Raw genomic sequence first — 18670 nt, 5'->3', positions numbered from 1 at the left:
AATTATTTAAATAGGAGAGAATAGACAAAAAATAATTAACTTATTATTAGTGGAAATTGAGGTTTATCTTATCTAAGAGAAAAATTACTGGGAAAACCGAATTTAATTTTTTTTTATTGGACGATTTAAAATGAAAAAAATATGACTATTAGATATAGACAGGAGGGATTATTAGTTAAATAGAGATACTAAGTGAACACGGATGATTAAAGTAGTTTTTTTGTGCTTTCGAACTTGGATGAGAGGATGGTGGCAGGAGTTTACATTCTCGCCACGATAAATATTATGGAAATTTCGATGATTTTCTGAATGTGGCCTATGGCAACGAGCCCACATATAAGATATATGACCATCTTGTTGGGGGAGTGCTTGTTTCTTCTCTTGTTTCATGCTTGTTGTCTGCCTTCGTCTCGGTGGTTTTTGGCTAATGTAACTAGTTGCTAGTTGCGTGATTTCAACTGGTTAGATTCTGAATTTTTTCTCTCTAGTAATTTAGACTTTTGTTATCTTCTTTTTTGTAGTTAGTTTTATGCTATCGTTTTTTTTCTATATTTTTGTTATAATTGGTCTTTTGTTGTTTTGCACTCTGATAAGCATATAAGATAGGAAGCCCTAACTTAACCCAAAATCATGGTTAAAGGTAAATGGTTGACTCTCTCTTATATGCTATTCCACACTTTCGTGTGAAACCGATGTGGGATCGTATCAATCCATCCCTCTTTTTAAACAGGACGTCCACGGACGACACAATATGCCGGGTGGCAAACCCAAAGCCAGAGGCCCACCATCCCCTTTGCGCCCTTTTCCTTCGGACCCACATTTTTCGGTGGCACCCCTTTGGTCACACCTACGGGTAGCCCCTTTCCATAGGACATTTAAATCCACGTTCACCGCACCAAATTAATAAGCATATAAAATAGGAAGTCCTAAATTAACTCAAAACCATGGTCAAAGATAAAGGGTTGACTATATGCTATTCCATACTTTCATGTAAAACTGATGGGAGATCGTCTCACACTCTACCTAGCACCTCGGGTAAATTTTTTTTTCAAATCTATAATTTAAGAATAATCCGCGATTTTCATTTATTTGCTTGGTCTCATCATTCGCATCCAGATTCATGTATATATGAGTTGAGTTAATAAATAGTTAATTAATGAAAGCAATACTTTTATGATAATTTTCATTTTTTCATGGATAATAAGTTTCACATTTTTTATTTTACATTATCGATCACTATTCACCGCGACGCCAAAGACATGTGACTCCCAATTGGTTATTTTTTCATAAAATCAAAATTTTAGATATGCATATATATAATTGTTAACAAATTAGTTTTCCCGAATGTGATATTAGTTGTTTTTGTTTTCGGCAAATTATTGATTTTGTTGAACTAGTGCTCACTAACTATAATATGATTTGAGTATTTTTCTTTTACATTTAGGAGATTAGCAGTAAGAAAAACAAGGCACGAAGATAAAATATGAATGTAGATCCCAAAAAAGATACTATGTGAATGTAACAATTAAATTTTAATTTTAAGGCCAGTGAAGAATAGAGGGTAAGAATTAAGATCTACGAAAAGCAAAAAGTTTGAAATATATTCATGTTTAAGCATAATATCAGAATATATATATAAAAGTAAATAATGTTAGTGATTGCGACATTCAAGTCTTTTCTTGCCTTGTGGTTACCATAAAACAACTACTAAAGCAAAATATAAATGTAATAGTATTAGAGAAGACAATTAAAATTGAAATGCAAAAACGGGTCTTATGTTATTTGGTTTGTGATAATTAGCATTCATTTATTGAGAAAAAAATTGGGTCTACGCAAAACACATTTAAGGTGTCTCTATTTTTATATTTTTATTATGTTTTTATAGATCTCTATATAAATTTAAATTAAATAGATTATTGTGCATATATTATTGATAACATCAATTTTTTTTAAAAAGAACAAACAAATCTTTGTAACTTGTATATGGATCTGAATTATAATATAAACATAAAAGGACGTAAAATGTGTTTTACCTTGTTTGTAATGGAATAATTAATTCATGATTAAGTAACAATATTGAAATTTGGGTGCAAAAACTTCTACAAAGAAATCATGCCCATCAACATGTACATAGATGTTTTGGTTACAAATTTGATTTCTTGGGCTTATTAGATTATGGAGATTGGTTGGGCTTTATATGTTTGATATAGTTGTTGTATATAGAATTATTTGGGCTTTTTAAACTTTAGTTTAATGGTGTTATATGTTTACTCCAAAGAATTTATGCATATAATTTACAAATTATAGTATATCTTTTGGGCCTATTTATTTGGTTGGATTATGATCTGAAAAAGTAATCTTAATTTGTAACTTTAAAATTAATGTGTCTCTTTTATTTTTATCATATGAGAATATTGATAAAGGCATCCACAGTTCTTGAGCACTGAAAACTTGAGCATTAACATCCACTAATAAATTCGACTATTTCATACATTTAGGGTTAAACTTGGTGTACTTTGATTGATGAACTAAGGCATTCTCTTGTTTAAATCTCTATCAATTAGTAATTTGATGAATTTGTTGGGATGCAATAGAAAATGAGCTTAAAAAGAGATAAAAGATGAAGAGTGCAAATAATATAATAAAGTCAATTTTCACAAGTCATTTTTGGCAGTATTTGTAGAATAGACATAACTCTTACCACATGACTCTGATTGGGGTGTGTACGTATATTGTCAATGCATATCTCTCTCGAAGATGAAGTAATCTATTAAGGAAGGACAGTACTTGCTCAAGTCATACATAATACACGAACCCATGAAAACCGTCAAAAGTATTCTAGAACATCCAAATGTGGATAACAAGGTACAAATGATTTTGTTTTCATACAAAAGCGTATTACAAGGTACAAGGTGAATGAAACCTTATTTTCTAGATTGAACTGCAAAATACAACCTAAGTATGGACGTTTGAACGCTGAATGTATCTATGTAACAAAAAATGCAACAGACTCCTCTACGTATGGATATAATATAATTTGGGGTCCTTTTCCACTGTTTCCGGTCTACCATTTCCTTCTGACCCTCATTTTTTTTCCAAAATACCACACAGGGCATTTCAGTCTTTTAATTTATATCATTTATTTTAGTATATAAAATTTGGTAAAATTGACGAATTAACATAGTACTTACCAAAAATTATTAAAAAAATTTACGTTTTTATTATTTACAAAAATATATCTAACTAAAATAAAGACATAAATCATTCCTATGGATAAGTATTTTAATTTCTCAATCTATTTAAATTTAAAATATTTATGAATTAAATGAGAATAATATTTTAACATAAAATAAACATATTATATAGTAATAAAAATGAGAAAGACTAAAACACCCTTGGAATGGCAGGTAGGTTAAAGTGAGGGAAAAAAGGACATAAGAGACTCAAAATAGTGAAAAATGGTCTAAAAAGATATTATACTCATACGCAGAGGCTTACAGTTCATTTTTTTAAACATAGGTACCTCTAGCATTTGACTTGTCATACATATGAGCCAATTTTGTAGTCCACTCTATTTTCTAAATGTAAAATGTAGTACTTAATTTAAAATACTACCTCCGTCCTACAATAAGAGTCACATTTGGTGTGAGCACAAGTTTAAAGAAATATAAATAAAAGTGGTTTGAATAAGTTAGTGGACTATGAGTCTCATTTTGTGAGTGACTTAAGTTGGTGAAATATGAGGCCTATTTATCATATGGTAAAACAAAAATGTTATTCTGATTATGGGACGAACGAAATAACAAAATGTGACTTTGTGGGATGAAGAGGTAACAACTTAATTTTATGATTATAAATTATAGAAAATGTGACTATATATCTTGATGCAGCTGAAGCATGCATGAACATGGAGAATATACTTAAATTCTTAATTTGATAATCACATTCAACAAAATACTCTCTTTCACAAGGAGTTAACATCAAAAGCTCAACTAAACTTTCTCAAAACTTACATTAAACTTATATAATGAAAAATCGAAAACCCAATACTAATTTATGGCTTGGTACAGTAATATACTTCATCCGTCCCATTCAATATGTCCACATTTTTTTTATTTTGTCAAAGTCAAGATGTCCAATTTCTATTTTTGGAAACAAATCTATCTCTCCTCTCTCCTTATTAAAATATTCAACTATATTTTTTTCTCTACTTACTCCACCTAACAATTTTTCCTAAAATCCGGTGCCACTTAAAATATGGACTTATTGAGTGGGAAGGAAGGAGTATCACATTATTAATTCAAACGATATATTTTTAACTTCTTCAAAGTTACTTATACTGGCAAAAAATGGTAAATGAGAAGTGAAGAATGAAAGTGGAAAGAATCAAGCTACAAATAGAGTGGACGTGGACGAGAATTCTTGTAGATATGTGGACAAATGTGAACGCTCGTGTTTTCTAATTAAAAACTTAGAATTTTCCACCAAAACTACCTTCCACAATTTTTTTTAAAAAAAAATGAAACTTAATCACTCCCTATAAATAGAACCACGAATTAGTCTAAAGCATGCTCACTCTACTCCCTTGTCATCTTCTTCGTCTACTTCATTTCTTTCACTACATATATTCCTTTCTAACTGATCACATTAGCATTAAAACATGGGTGATTTGCCTGTAGGTTTCAGGTTCTATCCCACAGAGGAGGAACTGCTCCTTTACTATCTTCCTAACAAGCTCAACGGCACAAATCCTGACATCGACAGAGTCATACCTCTTCTGAACATCTATGATTACAATCCATGGGAGCTTCCACGTAAATTCACTTCATATTTATTCTCTTTATTTTTTTTATTGTCATTAATTTGATATATTACATATCAGTTGGTATCACAAAAATATCAGTTTCTGACTTAATATCTGTTCGTTAATTCATGAATATCAGTAGAGTTTAAATGATATAAAAAGTAGAGCAACTGATATGTTTTGTGCAGCAACTGATATTAATGAATCAGCGAACTGATTATGTGTTGATATATTATCAAACAGGACATGCTGGAGAAGTGTGCCGTGGCGACAAAGAGCAGTGGTTCTTCTTCACCACGATGCAAGAGAGGGAGGCCCGGGGAGGAAGACCCAACCGCCTTACAGAGAAGGGATATTGGAAAGCTACCGGCTCGCCTTCTGATGTTTTCAATTGCCAAAATCTCCGAATCGGAAGGAAGAAAACCATGGTTTTCTACGAGGGCCGAGCTCCCCACGGATTGAAAACTACCTGGAAAATGAACGAGTATAAAGTCTATGATCATTCTCCCAATCCTCAGGTCTGTTTCTAGGGTTTTCTACTTTTCTTAACCCTCTTTTTGGTCACGGTTGACTAGGGTTTGAATTTGGTCATAGGTTAATTTTATGTAAATCTGTTTAGATTTATTTATTTTATTGTAGAAATTTGTTATGCAGCTGAAGGAAGAGCTCAGCTTGTGCCGGATTTACAAGAGATCCAAGTGCGCGAGGGCGTTTGATAGGCGGCCGCAGCCGGCCGAGGCTGATGAAGCCGCGATGCAGTGCCACCGTGCTGACGTGGCATTCGCAACTAGCGATGATCAGCAGATTAATCCAACGGTGGAGGGGAGTGAATTGATGAATTGGGACATTGCAACTCAAAGTGAACCTTTGTGGGATTCGGATGATTTGATGATGATACTTAAGTGGTTTGATTTGTGAAAAAAAATAAATTAGTGATGGAAGATTTGAAGCAAGCTCAATATATAAGTATGAAATCCTAGGATAATTAAATTTGCTAGGTGTTGAAATAAATGTTGTCAAGATGGATGTGTATAATATCCAATCAGTATACATATTTATTTGTGTTTCTTATAAAGAATGTGGCACGTGCTGGTTAGTAAAATTGTAGTACTCCACATAAGTACATAAAATTGTTTATAGAATTTAATTTGTCTATTATATTCTTATTTTTAGGGATGTTTATCCAGTCTAAAATTATTAATGGGCTTATCAGAATATACTAACAGATCTAGTAGAGTTAGGGTTGAAAACGAATGACCCGCAATCGAATAACCTCTGATTAAATAGGGTCTACTGAAAAAGGTTGAGATCTCGAAAACGAGTAAGTTGGCCCGATTAACTTAAATGTTTCAATTATTTAAATGTCAAACTTTACTATTTACATTAAAAGTTAGTATAATAATCGAAAGTTATACTCATAATTTCATTTTTACTGTAATGCTTAATTAATTAAAAAATGTATACAAGAAAAAGAGATAACGGATATTATTAAGGTAAAACACGTGTGTCATATTTATTTTTCCGTTCTTCCACGAACAACTCTCTTATTTATATTTTACTACTATAAAAATTTATATAAATAGTTCGACACACATTCCATCCACTACAATTCTTAAACACCAAGTTGTATCAATGTACGACTTTTTTTAGTATTTGTTGTATAAATGTTAGACAATAGTGTGAGTATTATGTAATCAATTGCCGATAATTGCGGATGTAGGGAGTGTTTACGTAAGTATATGATGAGATAATACGTGAGGAGTATAAAATTATAAACAAAAATTTACTAGTTTAAAAGAATTTCCAATTTTTCCAAGCTCAATTTATCCAAAATTTGAAAGTTTAGGTTTATAACTAAGAATTTTTAAACCCAAAATAAGATTATAATAATGTATATAATTTTATGATTTTATGTTCAAAATATATTTGATGTAAGATAAGATTATTATTATATTCAAATTAATTCAGTTACGATCTCACAATTTTTAATTAAATTCAATACTTTTAATTAAGTACTTCAAATGTATTGTGAATATATGACGAGATAACACTCAATTACGAGTGTGTTTATTTGTAAAAAGTAGAAAATTATAAATAAATAAAAAATAGTTTAAAGAATTTCCAATTTTTCCAAGCTCAATTGATTAGGTGGGTTAGTCCAAATTTTGAAAGTTTAGGTTTATAATTAAAAAATTTTGACCCAAAATAATTTCAGCCCTAATGACTCGTAATCTTATATAGATAGCTTGACAATCCGATAAGAATGCAATTGTGTGGTTATAATCTAGTATTGTAGTATATCTTTATTTTCATTACTTTTAGTTATAATAATGAACTGTATATACTTTTATGATTTTGTTCAAAATATATTTGATGTAAGATAAGATTATTATTATATTCAAATTAAATTTCATACTTTTAAGTAGACTTCGAATATGCCATTCCTCTTGGTACCAAAAGCCATGGAAGTTTTTATACATTTTCTGATTTTCATGCATATGAAAACTTAAATAACGATGAAATTCATCTCTTGACATTTCTAGGCGTTATGTGCATGCTTAAATATTCTAGCTCATGGTCAACTGTTGAACCATTCATGGCGATGAATTGATTATTTTGATTCTCTTTCATTTTTGGCGTTTTCATCCCTCAATTCACTTGAACCCTTAGTAGAATTTACACAAAGATTCCGTATTTTGACTTAATATAAAATTTAAAAAATTCGAAATTTTATTCAATATGTCATTGTTCAAGTACGAAGAAAAAGAAAAGTCTCGTTATTGATAATTTCTACATGGACAGTGACCTTTGGAAGACTTGGAAATAGAACATAATGTATAAAAATACTCACACGTTTCTTATAATTGTGATTGAATTTTGAAACTCTAGATTGGTAGTAATTGATAATTGATAATCATTTCGATCCATCTAACTCAAATATACGTACGTTTCACTATACTCAAACAATGCAAATTTACAATGCAAACAGTGTTTGTTGCTTGTTGTGTCGTTTGGTTTTTGTTTCTTTTCTAAATTTTGTTTGGCAAGGATATATATCTCTTATCTTAGTTGTTTTGGTTTTATTTTTAATGTGTTCTGACCGTTGCTTACTAAGATGGTTAGAGCCTTTTTTTATGTATTGAAAAAGGATTCAAATATTACAGCCTTCCTCCCCGAACAACAAAAACAAATACACAAAGATCCCGTGGAGTTGAATATGTTAGACAAAATATTAGGAGTACTAAAATACAATAACAATAAGCCAAAGTAGAATTTATCTAAGATTAATAGTCATATGGGTGGGGGGTGGGATAATTAATTATGAGATAGAGTGTAATCTAAGCACTATGGAGTCCGACCGAGATACATTTTCATGGGCCAAGTTAATGAGGAAAAAAAGGACAATCAAACAAGAGATAAAATAAACATGACATCCAGTAATGAGCAATAGTAGGAACCGAACGTATCCAAAAGGAATAAACTTTCTAGCTTCAATCTTACAGGCCATAAACACAATGAGACACAATTTGTTAAGATTCCAGCGACCGACGACGAAACAAATCGGAATAAAAGAAAAACGCAGAGAATAGATGAGACGCGATTTATGTGGTTCGGTTTTTCAACCTACATCCACGGAAGAAGGAAGAACGAATTGTATTGATTTTGCTTTACAAAGTGTATCACTCTTGCTGAGCTCTCAAACTAATCTCAAGATGAGATAACCCTCAACAATGATTCCTCACTCAAGACTAACTAACTCTCTCTCAAACTAATCTCAAGATGAGATAACCCTCAACAATGATTCCTCACTCAAGACTAACTAACTCTCTCTGCAACACACACCCTTTTAATCAACTACAAAGCAAGCCGATGCAAAACTAACTCTTCACAATTCTGTTATAACTGCTTCTAATGGCTAGTATGCGATCACTTCTTTGAGCTGAGATCAAACGCGCCTCTGCCTGAGTTAGCCCACGTGGTTCATGCACAACACGTGCATAAACAGCCTTGAGTCCTCCCGAGCCCATCAAGCAATCCCAGCTCGATTTTAGCTCGGACATAGAACCTACAAACTCCACCTTGTCCTAGCAAAAAATCCAACACCATCACTAAGCTTCTTCAACCACCCCTCTTTCTTCAACACTTAACAACATCTACCAAATCCAAGCAATATTTAAACTTGGAAACTGGTAATGCCTTTGTTAACATATCGGAAGCATTCTCCTCTGTGGGAACCTTCACTACTTTGATCATACCCTTCTTCACTTCATCTCTGATAAAGTGTCTCCTAACATCCACATGCTTGCTCCTTTCGTGGAACATTTGGTGTTTGGCCAAGCATATGGTTGAGTTACTGTCACACAAGATCTCCACTCCATCTTGTTGAATGTCAAAATCCTGAAGTATCCCCTGCAACCAAAGAGCTTCCTTAGCTGCCTCTGTCAATGATATATACTCAGCCTCGGTGGTCGATAGAGCAACTACTGACTGCAGATTCGGTTTCCAGCTAATAGTCGTGCCATAGAGAGTGAATATGTATCCACTTTGCGACTTCATGTTGTCCAAGTTTGCCGCATAATCCGAATCACAATAACCTCTCAATGCCACATCCCCTCTGGACCATCCTCCACCTCCAAAATGTAAGCCAACATCCACAGATCCCTTAAGGTATTTGAGTATCCATTTCAAAGCATTCCAATGCTCTTTACCATGATTCGACATATACCTACTGGCCACACTAATTGCATGAGCCACATTTGGCCTAGTGCAGATCATGATGTACATTATACTACCAACTATGTTGGCATAGGGTATTGAGCTCATCTCCCTTCTCTCTGACTCTGAGCTTGGCATTTGAAGCTTACTGAGCTTGAAGTGTGCAGCAAGAGGGATAGACACTGACTTAGTTTCATGCATCTGATACTTCTTCATAACTTTACTGATGTAGTCAGATTGCACCAGCTTCAACTCCCTCTTGCTTCGGACAAGAGGAACAAGTACTGTAAATGCTTGAATGCGTGAATGCACCGATCGATTAGCCCGGTTCACTGATATATGAAGAGTCCAATTAAGCACCAGGAAGGCGAAGACGGAAGCTGCCCGAACCTTTACTTAACTTTCGAAGGGATGTCAACTAGTGAAAAAGTCCTTGGATTGGTGACTAAACCCTGCCAACCATTCTATTTCTCAGAATGTCCATCCCAAGAATCCTCCTAGCATTGCCCAGATCCTTCATGTCAAACTTCTGCTTCAACCCATCTTTAACCACTTGAAGCTCCATCTTGTCAGCTTCTGCCAACAAGATGTCATCTACATACAAAAGCAAGTAAGCCACAACACTCTGCCCCTTTCTCTTGATGTATACACAGCTGTCAAAACTTGATCTTACAAAATCCATGCTCTCCATATGTTCATGGAACTTCAAATTCCACTGCCTACTACTTTGCTTGAGCCCATACAAACTTTTCTTTAACAAACAGACTTTTTGCTCATTTCCAGCCTTAATAAATCCCGTTGGCTGCACCATGTATATGGTCTCTTCAAGATCTCCATGGAGGAAGGCTGTCTTGACATCTAACTGATGCAGTTCCCAATCATGGAAGGCAGTGAGTGCTAGTAATATTCTGATTAATGTATGCTTTACAACGGGTGAGAAAACCTCAGTGAAGTCCACTCCCTCTACCTTTGTAAAACCTCTTGCCACCAACCTAGCTTTGAAACGAATTGTCTCAACATCCCCAGCCTCTACTTTCTTCTTAAAGATCCACTTACAGCTCACCAACTTCTGAGTGCCTGGATTTTTTACCAAAATCCAAGTTCCATTCCTTAGCAGAGACTCAATCTCTTCCTTCATAGCCTTCAGCCATTTCTCACTCTCTTTGCACCTTATGGCTTCTTCATAAGTTGCAGGCTCTGAATACACCATAAGCTCTGCTACACGTAGGGCGAAGAAAGTCATATCATAATCTGAAACTTTGCAGGAAGCTTGGCATTCCTTGTAGACTTTCTGACCAGCTGTTGTTGTGTAGTTCTTGGAGCTTGATGCTGATAATCAGCTCCACCTTCAGTCTGATGCTGGGAACAGCTCCACCTTCACTAGAGCTCTCCCCATCCTTAGACTCATTGTCAGATTCTGCATATAAAGGATCTTCAGTAACAACCTCTGGATACATCAGCTCAATGGTGGCAGAATTGTCCTCCTTTTTCTTTAGTGGCATTTCATCTTCATCAAAAATCGCATCCCTGCTCACCGATACTTTCTGGTCTCCTTTCTCTAGGTTCCACAATCTGTAGGCTTTGACCCCATCTTGATATCCCAACATGATGCATTTCTTAGCCCTTGGTTCTAGCTTGGATTGCCTCACATGTGCATAGGCTGCACATCCAAACTTCTTGAGCCTACTATAGTCACCAAGCTTCCCATACCACCTTTGATCAGGTACATCATTCTCAATGGCTGACGAAGGAAATTTGTTGATCAGCACAACAGCAGTGGATAAAGCCTCTCCCTATAAATTTTTAGCCAAGCCAGATGAGATCAACATACACCTAACTCTTTCTAGAAGTGTCATGTTCATGCGTTCAGCTACGCCATTTTGCTGTGGGTTCTTGGGAGCAGTCCTATGCCGCTTGATTCCCTTCATTTTACAGAAATCCTCAAACTCAGATGACAAGAATTCCATGCCATTATCAGTCCTCAAGCATTTCAGAGCAACACCTCTTTCATTCTCAGACTTTATGCACCATTCTTTGAATTTAGCAAATGCTTGTGACTTATCTCTCAACATTGAAATCCAAACCTTCCTTGAATAGTCATCTATAATGGATATAAAATACCTGCCCCCACCCATGGATTCAACTTGGGAAGGTCCCCAGAGGTCACTGTGAACATACTCCAGTGGGGCTCTTGAGTTGTGCACTGCAGCAGAATATGGGAGCTTCTTTGCCTTAGCAGAAATGCAAGGTTCACACTTCTTGAGTGATCCATTTGTGTCAATCTTGATGGCCCCTTTCTTGGCAAGCTCCTTAATTCCCTTTTCACCAACATGGCCCAATCTGCTATGCCATAAGTCCAAACAATCAGCCTGAGCAAGATTTGCAGATAGTAGAGCCTATTCCTCCTCTCTGCTTCTAGTATAGTTCTTCCACCTTTAGAGACCCTCAGAATGCCAGAAACTGAACTGAAACCACAGCCTTTTGACTCCAACATCCCAAGAGAAATCATCTCAGGTATATACCTCACTTCTGTCAGAACCTTGATGGTGCCATCTGCTAATTTGAGTCTGACCTTGCCGATTCCTTTCACCTTGCAGACTTGATCATTACCCAATAACACTGACCCCTCATGATCATCAAGAACCTCAAACCAAGATCTATGTGAGCATATGTGGAAGCTGCATGCTGAATCCATTATCCAGGAATCTTCAACCGATCCATCATTGATGTTCAAGGCCTCAGCAACCTCAACTTCTTGTGCAACATCGGCTGATTCAACCCCTGCATCCTTATCTTGCTCCTACTTCCTTTTCCAAGAGAAACAATTATTTTTCAGATGCCCCGGCTTCTTGCAATAGTGTCAAGATCTTGTCTCCTTCCCACCATTCTCTTAGCTCTCCTGAGCCTGTTGTTTCTGGCCCGCAAAACCCTCCTTCTTTTTCTTCTTGAATTTTCCAACAGTCAGGGCCTGACTCCCAACATCTTGTTTCAATGAGGATTTTTGCCGCTCCTTTGCTTTGAGTGCACATTGAACTTCCTCCAAAGTGATGGTTGTCTCACGCCCATTCAACATGACATCCTTCAAATGATCAAAAGAAGATGGCAGGGCATTTAGGAGGATGATTGTCTTGTCTTCATCCTCCATCTCAACATCAATGTTTTCTAAGTCATCGATTGCCTTGTTGAATTCATCCAATTGCTCACTAATGGATTTGTCGTCGAGGATCTTGTACGAGTAAAGCTTTTGTTTCATATACAGACGGTTGGCCAAGGATTTGGTCATGTATAAGCCTTCCAATTTGAGCCATACACCCGCGGCAGTCTTCTCCTTCGAGACTTCACGAAGCACTTTGTCGGTCAGATTTAAGATGAGCAGACTATGAGCTCGATCCATCATCTCCTGCTTCTTGACTAGATCTTTCTGATCAAGATCCCCTTCCTGCTTCTCCTTCGATCCATCCGAATCCAGAGCGCCGGAGAGACCTTGATGAACCATCATCGGGCGCATCTTGATCCTCCACAAACCAAAGTCATTTTTGCCCGAGAACTTCTCCACTTCCCATCTCGTCGTCGCCATTGATTCTCCTTGGATTCGTGGGCGATTCCCACAGACGGCGCCACCTGTTAAGACTCTGGCGACCGACGACGAAACAAATCGGAATAAAAGAAAAACGCAGAGAATAGATGAGACGCGATTTACGTGGTTCGGTTTTCAACCTACATCCACGGAAGAAGGAAGAACGAATTGTATTGATTTTGCTTTACAAAGTGTGTCACTCTTGCTGAGCTCTCAAACTAATCTCAAGATGAGATAACCCTCAACAATGATTCCTCACTCAAGACTAACTAACTCTCTCTCAAACTAATCTCAAGATGAGATAACCCTCAACAATGATTCCTCACTCAAGACTAACTAACTCTCTCTGCAACACACACCCTTTTAATCAACTACAAAGCAAGCAGATGCAAAACTAACTCTTCACAATTCTGTTATAACTGCTTCTAACGGCTAGTATGCGATCACTTCTTTGAGCTGAGATCAAACGCGCCTCTGCCTGAGTTAGCCCACGTGGTTCATGCACAACACGTGCATAAACAGCCTTGAGTCCTCCCGAGCCCATCAAGCAATCCCAGCTCGATTTTAGCTCGGACACAGAACCTACACAATTTAGTTGGTAAAATGTTCCGAGTAACCCAGGTCCTCGAAAATATTTGCTTGGTAAAATCCTTTTATTACGTAGTGTTTTGAGTCATCATCACAAGAGCTTAATAAAGGAAATAGTTGACTCTTTTTTAAAATCATAAATTTATGGGCCATAGAATTATCAAACGATCCATTTGTAGTTGTATAATTGTGAACCTTAGCCCATTAAAATATAAACAGTGCAAAATGTATTAGTGTGCTAAATCGCCTTGATTCCTGTGGCTGGTCCAGCCCAATATATTTTGGGGAAAACTATACGTAGTTTATATGAATCAAAAATTTTGTAAAACATTTTTTATTTTTTTTATTTTTATCAGTGCTGTTGGATTTATTGCGATAAAAAAGCTATTGCATTTACGAAACTTTGCTCAATTTTATTTTCATTTATAAAAATGTTATGGTACCAAAATAAAGTTGTTTAATGGTAAAAAAAATTATAAGTACTATGTAAAATCTCTTTATGGTTAAAAAGATCATTTCCATACGAATACTTCACAACTAAATTTTGAAATACAGCCAATTAAATCCAAAAAATTGTTTGGTAGAATATACTCAAACCAATAAATTATACTCCTACTTGAATGAGTGTGGAACAGTGGTACTGGTAGTATATCTTAATGTTGATATGGTTGGTAGTTTTCAATTTTAATTAATATTTTATTTTCTCGATGCAAATTAAAAGTGCACGTATTTATGATTTTTTTGCATAAAGTGTATGCAGTAGTCAGAGTATATAACTTTATATTATGTTGTCTGACCAAGACAACTCACGTCTGTATAAGCTTAAATGTAGTTCTGCTTATTCTTCTGATTATTAAAAAATGGAATACAGTTCAAAAATCTGAATATTAAAGAATGAAATATAGTTCAAAAATTTACATGCATACGACAAAACTTTGACACCACACAATGTTTGTCATTTCTTTCCTTATAATAAATGTTGTGTCACTTGTAAAAATAAAATATTTGATAGATACAGTTGTAATTATCGAATTTTCGATTTGAGATACGACAAAAAATTATAGCGACTTAATGCCGTGAAATCTTAGTAATTGCGAGAAGAAAGATGGCTATCATTTATCAGTACGGACAGAGCCAGGAATTTATATCGAGGAAGCAAAAATATGTATAAACAAATTTTAGTAATTTAAGATGGGGTATTTAGTGACAGATTATGGGTATATTTTTTTAATAATTAGTTAATTAATTACTATAATATATGTGTGTGTTTGGGACAAAATGACATTTTTAAGTTATATTCATCAATATTCCTAAAGTGGAAGCTATACAAATGGATAGCTTATGACTTGTAAGTCCAATATTGACTGTAAAGTATTAATATTATCATTATGCAAAGCAATCAATTCCAAAACAAATTTGCCACTTATTGCATCTCACCTTTTCTCATTGTATCTCGACTCCTCTGACCATTCATAATTCAACCTTGTCAAATTTCACTTATGATTCAAAATTCCTATTTAAGTATACCATTAGTTGGAAACTATTCAGAAAATATTCAGCATCCTTTATTATTCATAATTAATTAAATAATAAAAACAATGTAGACTAATCTATTTTATAGTAATAAACAATAAATTAATAATGCATAAATAAAATAATAGCATTTCATTTCAAGAGTTAACTATTGACATAATGATGTATCAAAGTTTTGTCATAGACGTCAGAAACAAACATAAATGTTCTTCCGAAACCATTAATCTATAATATGATTAAATTAAGTGGAAACATGAATGATTGCATCACGGATATGTAATGCATGGTTTATTATTTCTAATGAATAGAAACATTGTAAGAGTTTGGAACGTCATTTCAACCACCAACCTTATTTAGGTATTTGCTGGCTCATGGGCCTCAAGAATAACAGCTAAGCTATCTTAGCTAGAAGTCACAAATTTAATTCATAATGAATGAATAAAACAATTTCTTTTTTGATAAATATGAAACAATAGATCGCTGATTTAGAGGCTGAAAAAAAAAACAGGACAACAACTATGAGAATAAAACAATGGCAAATTACACCACCTTTATTAGATTATTTTTTATTTAGACATTTAATTACAATATGCCATTTAAGTTTTGACAATTACCTTCTTATTATTACCAATAGTCCCGATAGTGGATGATACTTATAAGCTTAAATGCAAAATTGGTTAAATATGAATATACTTCAAGAGATACTATTTACGGAAGGGAGGAGACTAATTTTTTTGGTGAGATAAGAAAAACATAGCTATTTGCTATGCACGGATTAAGGAATCACTAAAAAAAAAACTAAAAAAAACTTAGTATCTGTTAAGACACAAAAATTTAGACGGTGTTATTAGAGTTTGATTTTTTTTTTAAATAACCATAATTAAGGATGAAAAAAAAAAGCGTCCTTAATTTGAGGACAAATTATCATAATCTTTGGCTTTTTAATGGCGCTTCTATTTGTGTCCTCGAATTTTAGTTGAGATGCCAACAATAAGGATACTTTATGAAGCGTTGGGGATATAATTATACACACAAATTAATGTCTTTAATAGCATTAAGAAAACGTCTTTAGCTGTTTTGTTTTTTTTTGTTAGTGAGGTTCACAATGTTACCATGAAAATGATAGTACTATTGAAACAATGGAATATCTTACTGTCCAAAATTTTATTGCAAAAAAACTTATAATAGTTGTGACGCAATTTCGACGTTTAAAAGTTATGTGAAAGTACATATATGTTTGTTTGTTACAATTATTATAAAGATTAAAATGAAGTAAAAATGGAAGAGTTTAACTCTGATGGTGGAAACTGAAAAGTGGTTCTCCACAAAAGCAGCAGTACTAATAATTTAACAACACGCATTCATTAAATTTGATATATGAAGAAAGCACTAATATTGCATTATATCTTTTGACAAAGATTTGTCGATTTCTCCACTAGAATTCCAAGTTATATACAAACAAAGGTAAAGTGATTTATGTGACAAATGTGGAAACATGTATTTAGGGGAAGCCTACCATGTTAATATTATATGTATATGTTTAAAAAAGTTGTGAGCACGACATTTGTCATGTCCAAACTTGATTTCATCGATATTTTCATGTTACATTCTTTTTGCATTTTATCAATTTATATAGTTATGTTTTTGTATAACATGTATAGAAATTCATAAATAAATTGGTGATAGAAGAAATGTCTCATAAACTTATACTATAATGGTTGTAGTTCTATATCCATCAGTATGAGATATTAAAATATCTGTTACTATATTATATATTTTTATTAGCCAACACCAGTTTTGCACTAATACGCGTACCGTCACTACTAAGACTACTTTTTTTTATGGATGAAGGTATACTACATTTTATTTGTCTATTTGCCAACAAAATAAGATTTAGCCAATTACTAGAACGATGCATAAAGTCAATGCATCGTCATATCTAAAACGAATTGATTCGATCGATGATCTAAGTAGACTTTGGCAGCTAGGTAAGCAACAAGTTAGGTATCAAAGAACCATTTCCACTTTCCAATTGATTCAAAGGTGAACTTCATCTCAGCTCGTTTGGCTTTTGTTTGCTACTGGGATTGTCTTGGTTTTTGGCAGGAGTGCTGCTTACTCTTTGTTGCTTTCTTTGTTGGCGGAAGGTGTGTTGGTCGTGGCTTTGTTGCTCGTTTCTTTTGTGTCTTTGTTTTAGGTTTGTTGCTTGTTCTTGTTTGGCGCTCTTGTTGTCCGTTTTTTGTTGGGTCGAAACATTTCTGCTCACTGCTGTTGGTGGTTTGAGCCTTTTTTTCAATTAAAAAGGTAAGCAACAAGTTTCAAAGCGTCCTATATAGCGTCATTCGGCAGCAACTTGAGACTTTAATTGTGAAAATGATTAACTAATTTAGCCGCGTGATGCCTAAAGTTGAAAGATCGTCGTACTAGAAATCAAATGACTCGCTAAATATGTTTTATACCTTTCCTTTAATACAATGCATTGTGCATATAAATATGGACAAAATTAAAACTTATCTTGATATCTTTTCATTTATGCATACCTCACTTGGATATGAATTTCATTTCCATCCACTATACCAAAATTTGTTGAAATGCTTTTTGTTGTGGTGCTATAGATTGACAACAATGCATGTCTCTTTGGATGCTACATCACAAATGGAGTGTATATGTGATTCAATTATTTAACGAGAGAATCTAAAGTGGGCACCTTACATAGCTTTGAGCATGCCATTTTGCTAACCTTCAATTTCACTTGAATACATATATATAATAACATGGGAAAAGACCGATAAACTACAATTGTGTATATATAAAAACATTATTTGAAACCCTAAATAGTATTGGTTCTATATAAAATGTTTTCAGTTTTAAGAACTACTCCCTCCGTCCCACATAATTTTGGACACTTTGACCTGACACGGGTTTTAAGAAATCTAATGGAAAGTGAGTTGAAAAAGTTGGTGGGATGTGAGTCCTATTTTTAAAGTATTAGTTTTATAATAAAATGTGAGTAGGAATGAATTAGTGGAATATGTGGTCCACTACTAAAAATAGTAAAAGTGAAATGAAACAAATTATGTGGGACACCTCAAAATGGAATACTGGGTCAAATTATGTGGGACGGAGGGAGTATTTATTTAAACATTAAGTTTTTATTTATTTAATAAAAAATGTCGTATGTCCATTTTACGGTATTGGTTCAGAACTAATCGATTCTTTTTATTTTATTCAAAAAAGGATATTAATTTCGTGAGTAATATTAATTTCTAAAACTTTGGTCATCAATTAATCTAAGTTAGTTTATACAAGTAAAGTAGTAAATAGTACTAATTAGGTTTATATCTTTTACTTCCCTTTTAACTTTTACCAACTTGACATAACTCTTCATCACAATATGGCAATGATTTGCATACACACTAAATTTTAGTACATAACTTAACTTGTGTAAATTG

General features: G+C 34.1%; 1 protein-coding gene across 1 annotated transcript; it reads left to right on the top strand.

Annotated features, from left to right (window-relative positions):
* The first annotated feature begins 4605 nt into the window (after window positions 1-4605).
* On the top strand, window positions 4606-5882 carry LOC125209445 (NAC domain-containing protein 90-like). Its single transcript, XM_048109042.2, has 3 exons — window positions 4606-4814; window positions 5048-5322; window positions 5459-5882. Exons 1-3 carry the CDS (start codon window positions 4661-4663, stop codon window positions 5720-5722), a joined length of 693 nt encoding a protein of 230 aa, XP_047964999.1. The 5' UTR covers window positions 4606-4660; the 3' UTR covers window positions 5723-5882.
* The last annotated feature ends 12788 nt before the right edge of the window (window positions 5883-18670 follow it).

Source organism: Salvia hispanica, chromosome 3 (assembly GCF_029641045.1).
Source record: "Salvia hispanica isolate PSC_SH4W2 chromosome 3, Shi_PSC_v1, whole genome shotgun sequence".
Taxonomy (NCBI): domain Eukaryota; kingdom Viridiplantae; phylum Streptophyta; class Magnoliopsida; order Lamiales; family Lamiaceae; genus Salvia; species Salvia hispanica.
This window is presented reverse-complemented; position numbering and strand designations above follow the sequence as displayed.